This window comes from Lethenteron reissneri, chromosome 43 (genome assembly GCF_015708825.2).
Source record: "Lethenteron reissneri isolate LAM-NWPU_2019-01 chromosome 43, ASM1570882v1, whole genome shotgun sequence".
In the NCBI taxonomy this organism is placed as follows: Eukaryota; Metazoa; Chordata; class Hyperoartia; order Petromyzontiformes; family Petromyzontidae; genus Lethenteron; species Lethenteron reissneri.
This window is the reverse complement of record NC_083821.1, coordinates 7276918-7289080: the sequence shown is the minus strand read 5'-3', so window position 1 is coordinate 7289080 and position 12163 is coordinate 7276918. Positions and strand designations below refer to the sequence as shown.

Below are 12163 nucleotides of genomic sequence, written 5' to 3'. Positions count from 1 at the left end.
TCTTGAGACAATGATGGTGGTGTTTTTTTTTTTATTTCTACCCCATTTTAAAGCAAAATATGCCCATTCCATGTGCGCTTTTACCATGGCAATGGTTCGTAGTAATGGGCGGAATATTGCCTGCAACCATGTCATGCAGCCATATCAAAATAAAACAAAACCCTTTAACACAGAGCTGTTATATAGCATTAGAAGTGCACACGAGGCACTTTGAAAATGCATTAGAGTAAATGGAAATTACATTTTGGTTTACTCGATTCTCTGCTGCCAATAGGAAAGTGCGTATCACAAAATTCAACTTTATTTTCAAATTTCTAATGAAATTAAACATTAATGCGAACACAATCGTTCCAGTTTATTAATAACAGTAAATTCTGCTCACTAATAAAAAAAATATTTTTGATAAATTCGGTTTGAAATCGTTAATGATTCAAAATTTCGAGAATAATGAATCATTCGCTTTGAAAATCAAGCCTCTCTCACGAAGGAATCCTGAAGCATTCAGCACTTTATGAAGCCAATTATAATTTACTGCGGCGGCGCAGTAATTAGCACACCGCAATAACAACCTGGTCACCCGAGTTCAATCCCCGGCAATGGTGAACGCCAAGTGAAGAGTGATAACCGAACCAGTTCTTGCCTCCCTCCCCTTTCACCAACCTGCAACGGGCCAGCTCGGTGCAGAGCGGTGAACAAACCCTCATGACCGACTTGGTGTGCGAGGCCCCCATTCAGGAGTGGCCGTAACTTTACGCGTGCAATACATCGGAGACGATACACGCGCGTATGTTGAACTTCTTTCGCACCGTACGTAGCCATCGGATGGTGTGGGGGAACGAAAACAAATTAAGCACAAAAATCCGTTCTAAAGACGTACGTTTATAATCTCGATTTTTAAAAAATACATTGCTCCAGTGGCTCTCGATGGTTTGCAGAGAGCTGCTGCGAGGATGGTCAGTGTTTGCGTGACGGTTTATGGTCCTTGACGAGATCATCAAGGTAATAATGTGCTCTGAATGCTTCACTAGTTGTTACTGTAATGTGCTTAGAGGAGGGCCAGAGTGTTTCCTGCACTGGATGTGTGTTAAAGTTTATTTTCCGTAGTGTAGCGTTTTTCACGCTGTTAAACCTGCTCTGTTTATTACTTTGGTGTAGGTTCCCTTGATACAAATAGCTTTAAACATAGTAATAGGTTTGTACCCTTTCAACTGGTACACAAACTGACACCTTTATACAAGGCATCATGTTTGCAATAACCACAACACAAGCAGTCAAAATGCAAACAAAAAGAAGCAACTCTGATAATGATAATGATATGCACTATCCTTGAAGTTGATTGGTCCACACCCGAGACAGCTTTTCTTACAGCCTAGTCTCCATTGGTGTTGGGCCAGATGACGCCAAAAGGCGTACAACTCAAAAACAGTGCACTATCAGAGTATTGAGAGCTCTAAACATGTCAGCACTGTTTCGTATATTACACAACATCAGAAACATGCTTGAATAGTTTGACAATCCCCCTTGACTAGCGTGGGACTCACACAAACACATTCATAGGCCGAGTTAATGCAGGAGAAGTGGAAGACAGATTCAAATAGCATGAGCCGCTAATGGATATATTCAGGAATTGAAGTTAGGTCCCTGAGATCAGAGAACAGTGTGCAAACCATTCCACCGCCCACTCCTCACAAACTAAAACACATCAATATGATAAATTCCTCTGTTGATATGTAAACTCTTTTGTCTAGGCTCTCTCCTCCTCAATGTGCACGTTTGCTTGATCCTCCAACTCTCGCCTCCACAGTGCATGCACCATCACTGCCCGACTGATGGCCCTTCTCATGTCTATACGTTCATATTATGGCAGCAAAATTGTGATTTCTGTTTTTAAATTCACGGTGAAGGTGCAGGCCTCACATTACTGCTGGCAGAAGTGCCTCCCACTAGAGGGAGCTCTAGAGCCCCTCTACGGTTATTTTTAGCCGACTCTTCCTTGCTGACCAGGCATCTCGAAAGAGACTGGGAGAACCCGCACTTTAGCTCACCGCACGCGACCTGGCGATCGACCAACTGTGTTGTACTCAATCATACTGCTGCGTTCGAAAGAGGCGTAGGGATTTAAGAAACGCATCCAATGGTTTTCAACTGCCATGCTTGGAGACTGAATCGAGCCAGCATACTTCCATTACACGAACTCAGCATCCAGATCTTTAATAATATTCCATTATCGTATAAAATATAAGGTGGCCGCAGTCAATAAACCACATTACAGTGACTGCAAACTTCACCCCATTGCATCCAATTTCACGTTAAACCTGCTGAGAACTGTCCATTGAGCAGAAGAAAAAAAAACACCAGCAGAAATAAATAGGCAAGCTACCGAAAGGCTGGGATGAATTATGCTCCAACAGGGTCATTTGTTCGTGCGTTTAGAAAACCATTCAATATTATATAAAGACGGAGTGAATTAAATCCTATGCTAAAGTAGCTGGTAACATGCATCAGAGTTCCCCTGTGGCTAACTGAGACATGCATTCAGGTCTGTGACATACAATGAGCTATGAGTCAGACTAGGAGACTCTCACGGTCTGATTAGCGTTGAACATTTCAAAGTGGCGACTCGAAGGCCCAGGGGGTTTGAAGTTTGGGAAGCGGGGTTACCCGGGTGGTCAGACTGTGGCAAAAGTAGCCTCAGATATTTCCCTAGCCTCAGGCTAGGAAAACACTTTACCCAGCTCAGAACAGTCATACGTCGGTCACAGAACACGGATTCAAATTATCTAACAATAACCGTCAAGAAAACGCCTTAGGGCGTTCTACATCAAAATGTCACACGCGTGGAAGGAAACACCTCGAAGGCTACGACATGGCAAATGAGGAGCGCTTCGCCAGTCAGTGGCACGCCCAAGCTCATTGTCCCACCACGCCTGTCGAGAGCACATGGACAGGTACTTTTGATTTTCTTTTTTTTTAAATGAGGGGTTGAGGAGTGACGTGTCCAAACGGGGGAAATTAAATGCGCAATGATATATACTCCATGATAAGACGTTATTAATTGGTGATACCACGTTGGCAGTGGGTGCACAAAAACATTGTTTTTATTTCTTTATCACATTTGTCAATAACGCTGTGTCCTCGAAGGAAAATTATTGTAAGAGGTGACTTTTCAGGTAAGGGCCATTCTTCAAATCACATGTAGCATCTATAATAATCTCATGCATCATCGATAATAATCTCATGCATCATCTATAATAATCACATGCACATATGGAACACATTCCTGCGGAGGGAGCTGGTAGGAACGTTGGGTTGTTCGGTCAATGGCCAGGGACAACAGCGGCGTGGTGTATTCCGCAAATATGCCCGACTGTGAGGGTGGGCACAAGCCGGCGTGAGTAGGTTAAACGTTGAGTTTTATAAGGGCACCACGGGGTGACCAGCCCCTCCCGACCCAGCCCCACCCTTCCCACCCCCACCCAGCCCCACCCTCCCCACCCAGCCCCTCCCCACCCTCCCCACCCAGCCCCTCCCCACCCTCCCCACCCAGCCCCTCCCCACCCTCCCCACCCAGCCCCTCCCCACCCTCCCCACCCCTCCCCACCCTCCCCACCCTCCCCACCCAGCCCCACCCTCCCCATCCTCCCCTCCCCACCCAGCCCCTCCCTCCCCACCCAGCCCCTCCCTGCACGACGGATGGACACAATAATCCCCTGTGGGCTGGTGTAACCAGGAGGTTCCTATCAGTATTAAGGACTATTACCCGAAACGTTCACCGTTACGTAATTGTTTTTCTTTTGAAGGCAGTGTTATTGACGAATGTGCTGGGGTTTTTTTATACTCTAGATAAATGTACATTGGGTTTTTTTACTCAAAATAGCATGGGTGCTGGCCTTGGTGGCTTGAACCTTGCAAGACGACAGCATGACCCGCTTAGCCACACAATTGCGTGAATTACCTGCTCGTGTGAATTGTCACCAAATGCATCTGTGTACACATACGCACAGCTGAGTGCAATACACCATCGCTCCCTCACTGCATGCGAGCACTCGCACGCACAAACACACAAATCCACCGGTGCATGCGGCCTACCTTTTCGAGAGCAGCTTACTGTAATTGTAAACTCGGACTTCCAAGGTTTCACTTCCATTGATTGCGCTTGCAAGCGGCCAGCGGAAGGTCTGCGGAACAAAGGATACAGCACGTCAAGCAGAGTTAGTGGAGTCTGTAGTGGAGCACCACACAGGCCAAGATGACCCAATCAATAGATTCAGTGCGGGAGTGTACGGGAGACCCAATTCGTTGGAGAACATTGATGTGAGCTGGCAAGCACGTGTCCATTGCGTGACTGATGGGGAAGCTTCACACAACATCCACTTAGCAAGATAGCCCTTGGTCGGATTCTGTTTGCGAATGGAAATATCAAATGCGTGCACACTGCGATTTCTAGATTCGGCTGAGAATAAAAATCTCACAATGGTATTTGGACAGGTAAAAAAACACCACATATGCAGGCACGTCAGACGGTAACACCCATTGAGCATTGAAAAATGTTGATGCTCCTGCTGATACTCGTGCTGTTATGGAGTGACTCATGCTGCCAGCTATGGTTGCAAAGTTTGGTAGTACATGTTACGTCTATCGTTTATTGTTCAATTTGAATCACAGTTCCTATTATCACTGTTTCATTGTTTTTATAGCTTTATTTTGGTGATTTCGAAAACGTATGGTTAAGCCATGTTTGTTGAAGTACGGAGTTAGCCTGATAACATTATCTAAATTGTCTTATGGTTGTTATTGTTAGACTTGAATCCCATTGGGATTTTTCCACACAGCGTTGATGTACGGTGCTTTTTTATGGAAGATTTTTACTGTTTTTTCCTGGATGTTTCTGTTGCGCGTCGTCACTTTAAGAGGTTCTTTGTTCGTGTTTATTGCGGTTGAGGTTGCACCCGAGTCAAGAGCCTCATTGCTGACAGGGTTTTACCTAATAAATGAAACTGAAAACGGAACGAAACAGCTCCTATCACAAGGATGGCCACAGTCTAAGACCGAAGGTATTGGCAGCAGTTATTTGGCAATGCAGGGAGGGAATGCATCGGGGTCCTAGCATGAAATGCACATCGTGAAATTTTGAATTATTGTAATGTTTAAGATTAAAAGAACAAAAACTTACATTATTCAACATGAAACCCGTGTTCAAAGTTATTGTAAAAAAATAAACAAGATTAACAGTATACAATGCCTAAATTTCAAAATGAAAACAGTGTAATTAAATCCTGTCACTGTTAGGACACTTGTACATAAAAGAAAATACGTAAGGTAACGATGCGATTTTGAAAGTATATACTGTTTATCGCCATATATTTTTAATAAGCAGATACAGTTCTCTTCTAGATTTGAAGCTTTCGTGACTGCAAGGATTCATATTCTTGGGTTTTTTCGGTAAAGTCACGTAGGTAAAAAAATTAAACTTTAATTAATAAAAGTAAAATAAAAATTAAATTAAATAAATGTACTTGATACAGCGAGCGTGCTGTGACGGTTCCACCTGAAGACGGAGGCTTGTGTTGCCTCCGAAACGTCGTGATTTTTATTTTATTTTTATTTTACTTTTATTAATTTAATTTTTTTACCTACGTGACTTTACCGAAAAAACCCAAGAATATACAGTTCTGTTGTTTAACAAGAACAGAACCATCTGGTCCCCACACAGCTAATAGGCCTCACTGGTCAATGTAAACTCGCAGCTTGGAGGCAGCAAACTCTGAACTTCTCTTCGTCTCACAACTGGGTCGCCTCCTCCACGCACAAAAGTGTATATCCTGGTAAATAAGTGTTTGGGACTGGAATCAAAGTACATCAAATTAAGGAAGTAAGAATATTGCGGAGGAGAGATATCCGAATATATTTACTCTGCATTATAAATGACGTGTGGGTGGCAAACAGGCCCTCATCAGCAGAATGTGGGTCGGTAAACAGCCGCTGATGGGGTACCTAGAGTCAGGGCCTTCCCAGAATGCCGTGAGAGCCCTTGCAATGCAGTACAGCAACATTGTAAATTTAGTATGCATTTTGTTTATTGTGGGTAACTATGTACCACTTGTAAAGAAATAAGATTGAGTTCGTTTACTACATCCCCCAATTTACCAAGACACTTCATAACACGTTTTGCACAATTTCCTTCTAAATCCTACTGTGAATTATATGGTGGCTAGTCTGTCAATCAATTCGCAGAGTAAATATCCAAGTGTATTAATTCCAGGTAAATTTGGCTTCCTAGTGACGATGTTTATACTGGTAGGAACCTCCTGGTTACACCAGCCCACAGGGATTATTGTGTCCGTCCGTCGTGCATCTAAATAGTGGGAGGGGTGGGGCTGGGTGGAGAGGGGAGGGTGGGGAGGGGCTGGGTGGGGAGGATGGGGAGGGGTTGGGTGGGGGGGAGCTGGTCACCCCGTGGTGCCCTTATAAAACTCAACGTTTAACCTACTCACGCCGGCTTGTGCCCGCCCTCACAGTCAGGCATATTTGCGGAATACACCACGCCGCCGTTGATCCTGGCCATTGACCGAGCAACCCAACGTTCCTACCAGCTCCCTCCGCAGGAATGTGTTACATCGCACAGGGCTCTCATTTGAGGCTGAGTAGATCTAAGGGAGGCTCAAGACTGGTTCGGATCATCGTCACTGGTGTTTGCTGTAAGCGGGAATTTAACTCGGGTCGCCGGGTTCGTAGTGCAGTGTGCTAACCGCGACAATACCACCCAAACACAAACGCACAGAAAAACAGACCTTCGTGTTAGCTAAGCTACTATATTTTGGTAAATACTGCTTGTACGCACCTATCATGCCCTTCCACATTTGTCTACCCATCTCTGTTCATTAGACAAGAGCTCAAAGTATGAACTATTATTTTAGGCCGAGCCAACCTCGTGAGGTTCACGTTCCAAATGCCATCGATATGCCCAGTAAGGAATTGAATGTGGATCATCGAGACTCCAGCTCAGTGTGCCATCATTTCATTGACCGGCCACAAACACACGGTCACACGCACACACCGACGCGCACACAAACTGTCAAAGCAAATCTTCTTGGTTCTTTCGGTAAAGTCACGTAGAATGGAAATAATAAAATAAAATAAAAATTTATGTTTTATTTTTATTATTTTATTATTTCCCTTCTACGTGACTTTACCGAAAGAACCAAGAAGATGAATCCCTGCAGTCACGAAAGCTTTAAATCGAAATGTCAAAGCAAACATCTCCCAATGGGGGAACAACTCGAGAAATAGCAAGCTGAGCACAACATTAAGATTGTATCTTGGTGCTGTGTCAGCATCCCTCGTTAGGAGCATCCCAAAGAACTGACGTCTCTGCTGGTGCTTTGAAACTATAGGAGGGGAAAAGGAAGGTTCCAACTAAAGCCTGCCATAGCATGATAGAGGCATATATTAACTATTTAAAATTTTACCAGGTAAAGCCCACTCCACGATATAGCTCTTTTTCAGACAAATGATAGCTCAACAAAGTGGCTTATCACGTGCAAATGTATAGCAGTAAAATACTCTCAACGCGCGTTTCTAAAATGTAGAGGGGAAAAGCAGAGGACTCAGAAGAAAAATCCACGTGGCCACGGGGAGAGAGACACATGCAAACTCCAAATATACAGGCATCAGGGTCGGGATCGAACCCATGACCTCCTGTATATACCAGGTAAGCTAGTTAACATCTCTCCACCATGGCGCTTACATGAAATCTCCGATGATTTCGGGGTTATGCGAGGAGAGAACCCTCATTGCCAAGAGAATTTCGTGCCCCGAGGGAGTTGCTCTCGCTGACAAGTTGAACTTTACAATTCACGCCGCACCACGCAAAACAAGCTTCTGTCAAATGTTTCCCATCTATCACCGCGGTCATAACAACAGTGCGCCTTTTGATCATTCCAAGGGCTGGTTAGCATTACGCACGATAAATAAACATTGATGTATATTTCAGGGCACCTGTGCCAACGGGAGAATCTGTGATGAAGTGTGGAAAGCAGAGCGCAGTGCAACCACCCAGGTGCACATTTCATCAGCACGGTAAAGGTGCAGCCCTGCAATGACATGCTCCCACCACGGCTAGCAGAAGGGGCCTTTGCTAGCGGGTATCTCTAGAGCTGTTCTACACGGTATTTTTGATCCTACTCTTCCACGCTGGAGGAGCCACATTTTACCCCCACTACACGTGACCTGGCACGTCAACAAGTGGTATACCCACCAATATACTTCTAGGTACACAGAGGCAGGGGCATTTGTGAAATGTGCTCATTGTTTCGACTTCCTCTGTATTGCAAATCCAGTGCGCGAAACCACAACACCGCAACAGTAGCACTGTGATGTTAAACGCAGAAGTTGGAAAGATTTGGTCACTTGACATATGGTATGACGATATACAAATTGGACACTGCAGGTCACAAGATAACTACACAAATTTGTAGTGGTAGCACCACACAAACCGAGATGACCCAATCAATACAGTCAGTGTGGGAGGTGCAGAGGAGACCCAATTCGTTGGAGAACGCGGTTCCACTGTGCGACTGATGAAGACGCTTCAAACAACATCCACTTCGTAAGAAAGCCCTTGGTTGGATTCTGTTTGTGAACGCAAAAAACCCAGAATGGAATTTGGACGGGTAAAACACAGATGCAGGCACGTCAGAGGGTAACATCCATTGAGCTTTAGAGCTGGGATTCTTGGTTCCACAAGCAAAAGCAAGTAGACTACATTTCCTTTTTGAAAACACATTTCAGGTAATTTACAACTTGTCGAAATGATTGCAGACAGTTTACAGGCAGCAGTTTGGAAAATGTACATTGTTCTTAATCCACCAACACATAGTGTACAATTAAAAACGCGTCTTTTAAGGGTGTACATATTTAAGGTGTAAAGCTTCCACCTGATTTTATTTTTTGGAAAACTCCACTCAAGCCAAGTGGAGAATGTAACCGATTGCATCATTCGAAATCAACAATGTACCCATACACTATTTGTAAATGTATAAATACCAAAAGGCTTCTGACATTAAGAGGCAGGTTACTTCATGGATTCAATCCCCTAAAATCCCCAAAAAACCTGTAATATGGACTCCAAGAAGTGTTTAATCGCTGTAGAAAATTGAAACACCTTCAGGGCCTTCCAGATCAATATTTCCCAGTGGTGTGTGTGTTTTTTTAACATTCACACAGCTACATTCAACACCCATCACATTACGTAAAATACAGTCATATTTTACTTGCAAGATACTTGGGTCATGTTGCTCGTGCGAATTTGGTTTACTGTATTTCCATTGCCGTACTCAAATGTGAAAATTTGGGTTTTTCATGAAAACATTTTATTTACAAGTTAGTTGTATTGGTGTCATATCGCATGAAACGAGGTGTCCATTTATATCTCTCGTAAGGTAGTGCATCACTCCGAGTTAGAGAATCGCTTGCCTAAGGCAACGTCACGAAACCACTTATGAGATTCCTTCAAGGGGTGCCACAGTGGTGAGATGTTAACTATCCTCGCCTGGTATGCAGTCGGTCGTGGGTTCGATCCCGACCCTGAGGCCTGTATATTTGGAGATTGCGTGTTCTCCCCATAGTCGCAGGGATTTTTCTCCGGTTCCTTCGTTTTTTTCCTCCACGTTTAAAAACATGCGATTTTCCTCTACATTTCCACAAGATAAGCCACATTGTTGAGCCATCATTTGTGGTCAGGTTGCTTCTGAAAAAAACGATATAGCTCAGTGGACTTTAATAGTTAGTTTAAATGCATCTCTACTGCAATAAGAAGCATTGCACATCCCAGCACACCCGGAGAAAGATAAACGTTTGTCGCTTTGGAATAAAACGAACAATTATTGTTTTTATCCTCAAGAGCTACAATTTTGCCCAATGATGCAAGAATAAAGTTGGATATTTGGATGATTTGTGCAGCCATTAACTATCCAAATCGCTACACTTGAGATTATGGATGGATCAGGGCTGGCTATGAACCAACATGTGAACCCAGAACCGCAGCAGTTCCAGCTCAGTGCTTTGACTTCTGAGCCACCCAGCCACCTTGAGATTATTGGAGTTTTTATCATTATAATTGGTTCAATATTTTCCACATAGGAAGCAAAAGGTAAGCAATATTCTAATTGCCTACGAACTTTGAAATGAAGGGTGTCCCACTGGTGGCAAAAAAACCAGAATAAATCACCTGCAAAAGCAATAATGGATGCAATTACACAGAGTGGCTTTCTTGCTCAACACCAAATACATGTATTTTTAAAACAATCTTCGGAGTTAACACTTAAGTACCAGTTCATGCATTAATTTGTTGAGATAGTTTTTAAGTCCATTGAATGTCATTACCAGTATTATCATGTATACACTTGTTTGTCCAGGAGGAGCCTTGCTAAGTCTCAACTCTTTTTCAAGAGGGTCTGGCCAAGTTTTTGGTGCAGGGGGATATTCTGATACATCAAATCCAAATGAGTAATGTGCAGGTCATTTTTCAGCATTGGGATATTTGGCCAATACCAGTTATATTGTGTGGTTTTGTAGCTATAAAGAGGAAACCAGAGTCAAACCATGCAGAACACGAATAGAACATACAGACTCCACAAAGAAAGATGACCGAGTCCGGATTCGAACCCAGGTCCTTCTTGTTGCGAGGCACAAGTGTTACCACTGAAATGTCACCATAGGAGGTGGTGAAATCATGTGGTTATGCCAACTCCCGTTTCAATCACGTGGATATGCGAAACGCAGATCCCTTTGGTCCACAATGCAGAATAAACAATTCGCATCTAAGCTGTGCTGAGCCGTAGAATTACGTGGAAAGAGTCGAGTGAATAGAATTGAAATTTTACTGGTAGGAACCTCCTGGTTACACCAGCCCACAAGGGATTATTGTGTCCGTCCGTCTGTCGTGCATCCAAAAATGGGAGGGGTGGGGCTGGGTGGAGAGGGGCTGGTCACCCCGTGGTGCCCTTATAAAACTCAACGTTTAACCTACTCACGCCAGTTTGTGCCCGCCTTCACAGTCGGGCATATTTGTGGAATACACGTTGGGTTGCTCGGTCAATGGCCAGGGTCAACGGCGGCGTGGTGTATTCCGCAAATATGTCCGACTGTGAGGGCGGGCACAAGCCGGCGTGAGTAGGTTAAACGTGAGTTTTATAAGGGCACCACGGGGTGACCAGCCCCCCACCCAGCCCCTCCCCTCCCCACCCAGTCCCACCCCTCCCAACCCCCACCCAGCCCCTCCCCACCCACCCCACCCAGCCCCTCCCCACGCTCTCCACCCAGCCCCTCCCCACCCTCCCCTCTCCACCCAGCCCCACCCTTCCCATTTTTGGATGCACGACGGACGGACGGACACAATAATCCCCTGTGGGCTGGTGAAACCAGGAGGTTCCTACCAGTCAAAGGGATTTGCATTTCTGACCGTACTGGGCCGTTCGTGTACAGACACAGGAGGCTGCAGCATGTAAAGGGTACACGCAAAACACCCCTACAAACAGGAATATTCCAATGCGGCAAGATATACGTGGCCTTATTAGCATGGGCATACAGAACTAACAGTTATAAATTCTGCCAGGCATGGCACATTGAGGGGGTGGTAGGGCTATCGGCATAGACTCTCATTTGCCCCGGTGCTGGTGACCAAGGCTGAAACCGAGACACGTCGCTTCCTTCTTTTACGATTTGTCACGATTCAGGGTCGTCGTATGATGGAATAAATAGATCGTTTTTGTTGTACGTTTTTTTAGTAAATGGTGGAGGCTATGCGGGTGACGTGATACTTTTACGTACAATATGTTTATGAATAAATTAACAACAATCGTTACACGCAATTCAACGCATTACGTTTTGTTGGCTTCATGATCTACTCTATTCAACGACTTAACGGCATTGCTACACCTCAAGTGACAATTTCGGCATATACGCATCATGTCCAATACTGGTATTCAGCTGACTTCACCTACCTGCCTAGGAGATATGAATTTCTACCCTCGTGTATTCGCGAGAAAGCGAGCTTGGGTTCATTGAATGCGAGTGCACTTCTCCCACCCTCGCACCACACAAGTGGCTCTGCGCTTTCATCCCCTAGAGCAACAACAGTATTTCGGCAGAGCACACGGTACAT

General features: G+C 44.6%; 1 protein-coding gene across 9 annotated transcripts in view; it reads right to left on the bottom strand.

Moving 5' to 3' along the window:
- The window catches only part of LOC133353377 (otoferlin-like), a 163259-nt gene that overhangs the window by 130128 nt on the left and 20968 nt on the right, over positions 1 to 12163 (bottom strand). For all 9 annotated transcript variants that reach the window (XM_061569572.1, XM_061569571.1, XM_061569576.1 and 6 more), the window contains exon 3: positions 4090 to 4178. In XM_061569572.1, coding sequence (XP_061425556.1) covers positions 4090 to 4178 — 89 coding nt within the window. The remainder of the gene's footprint in view (positions 1 to 4089; positions 4179 to 12163) is intronic.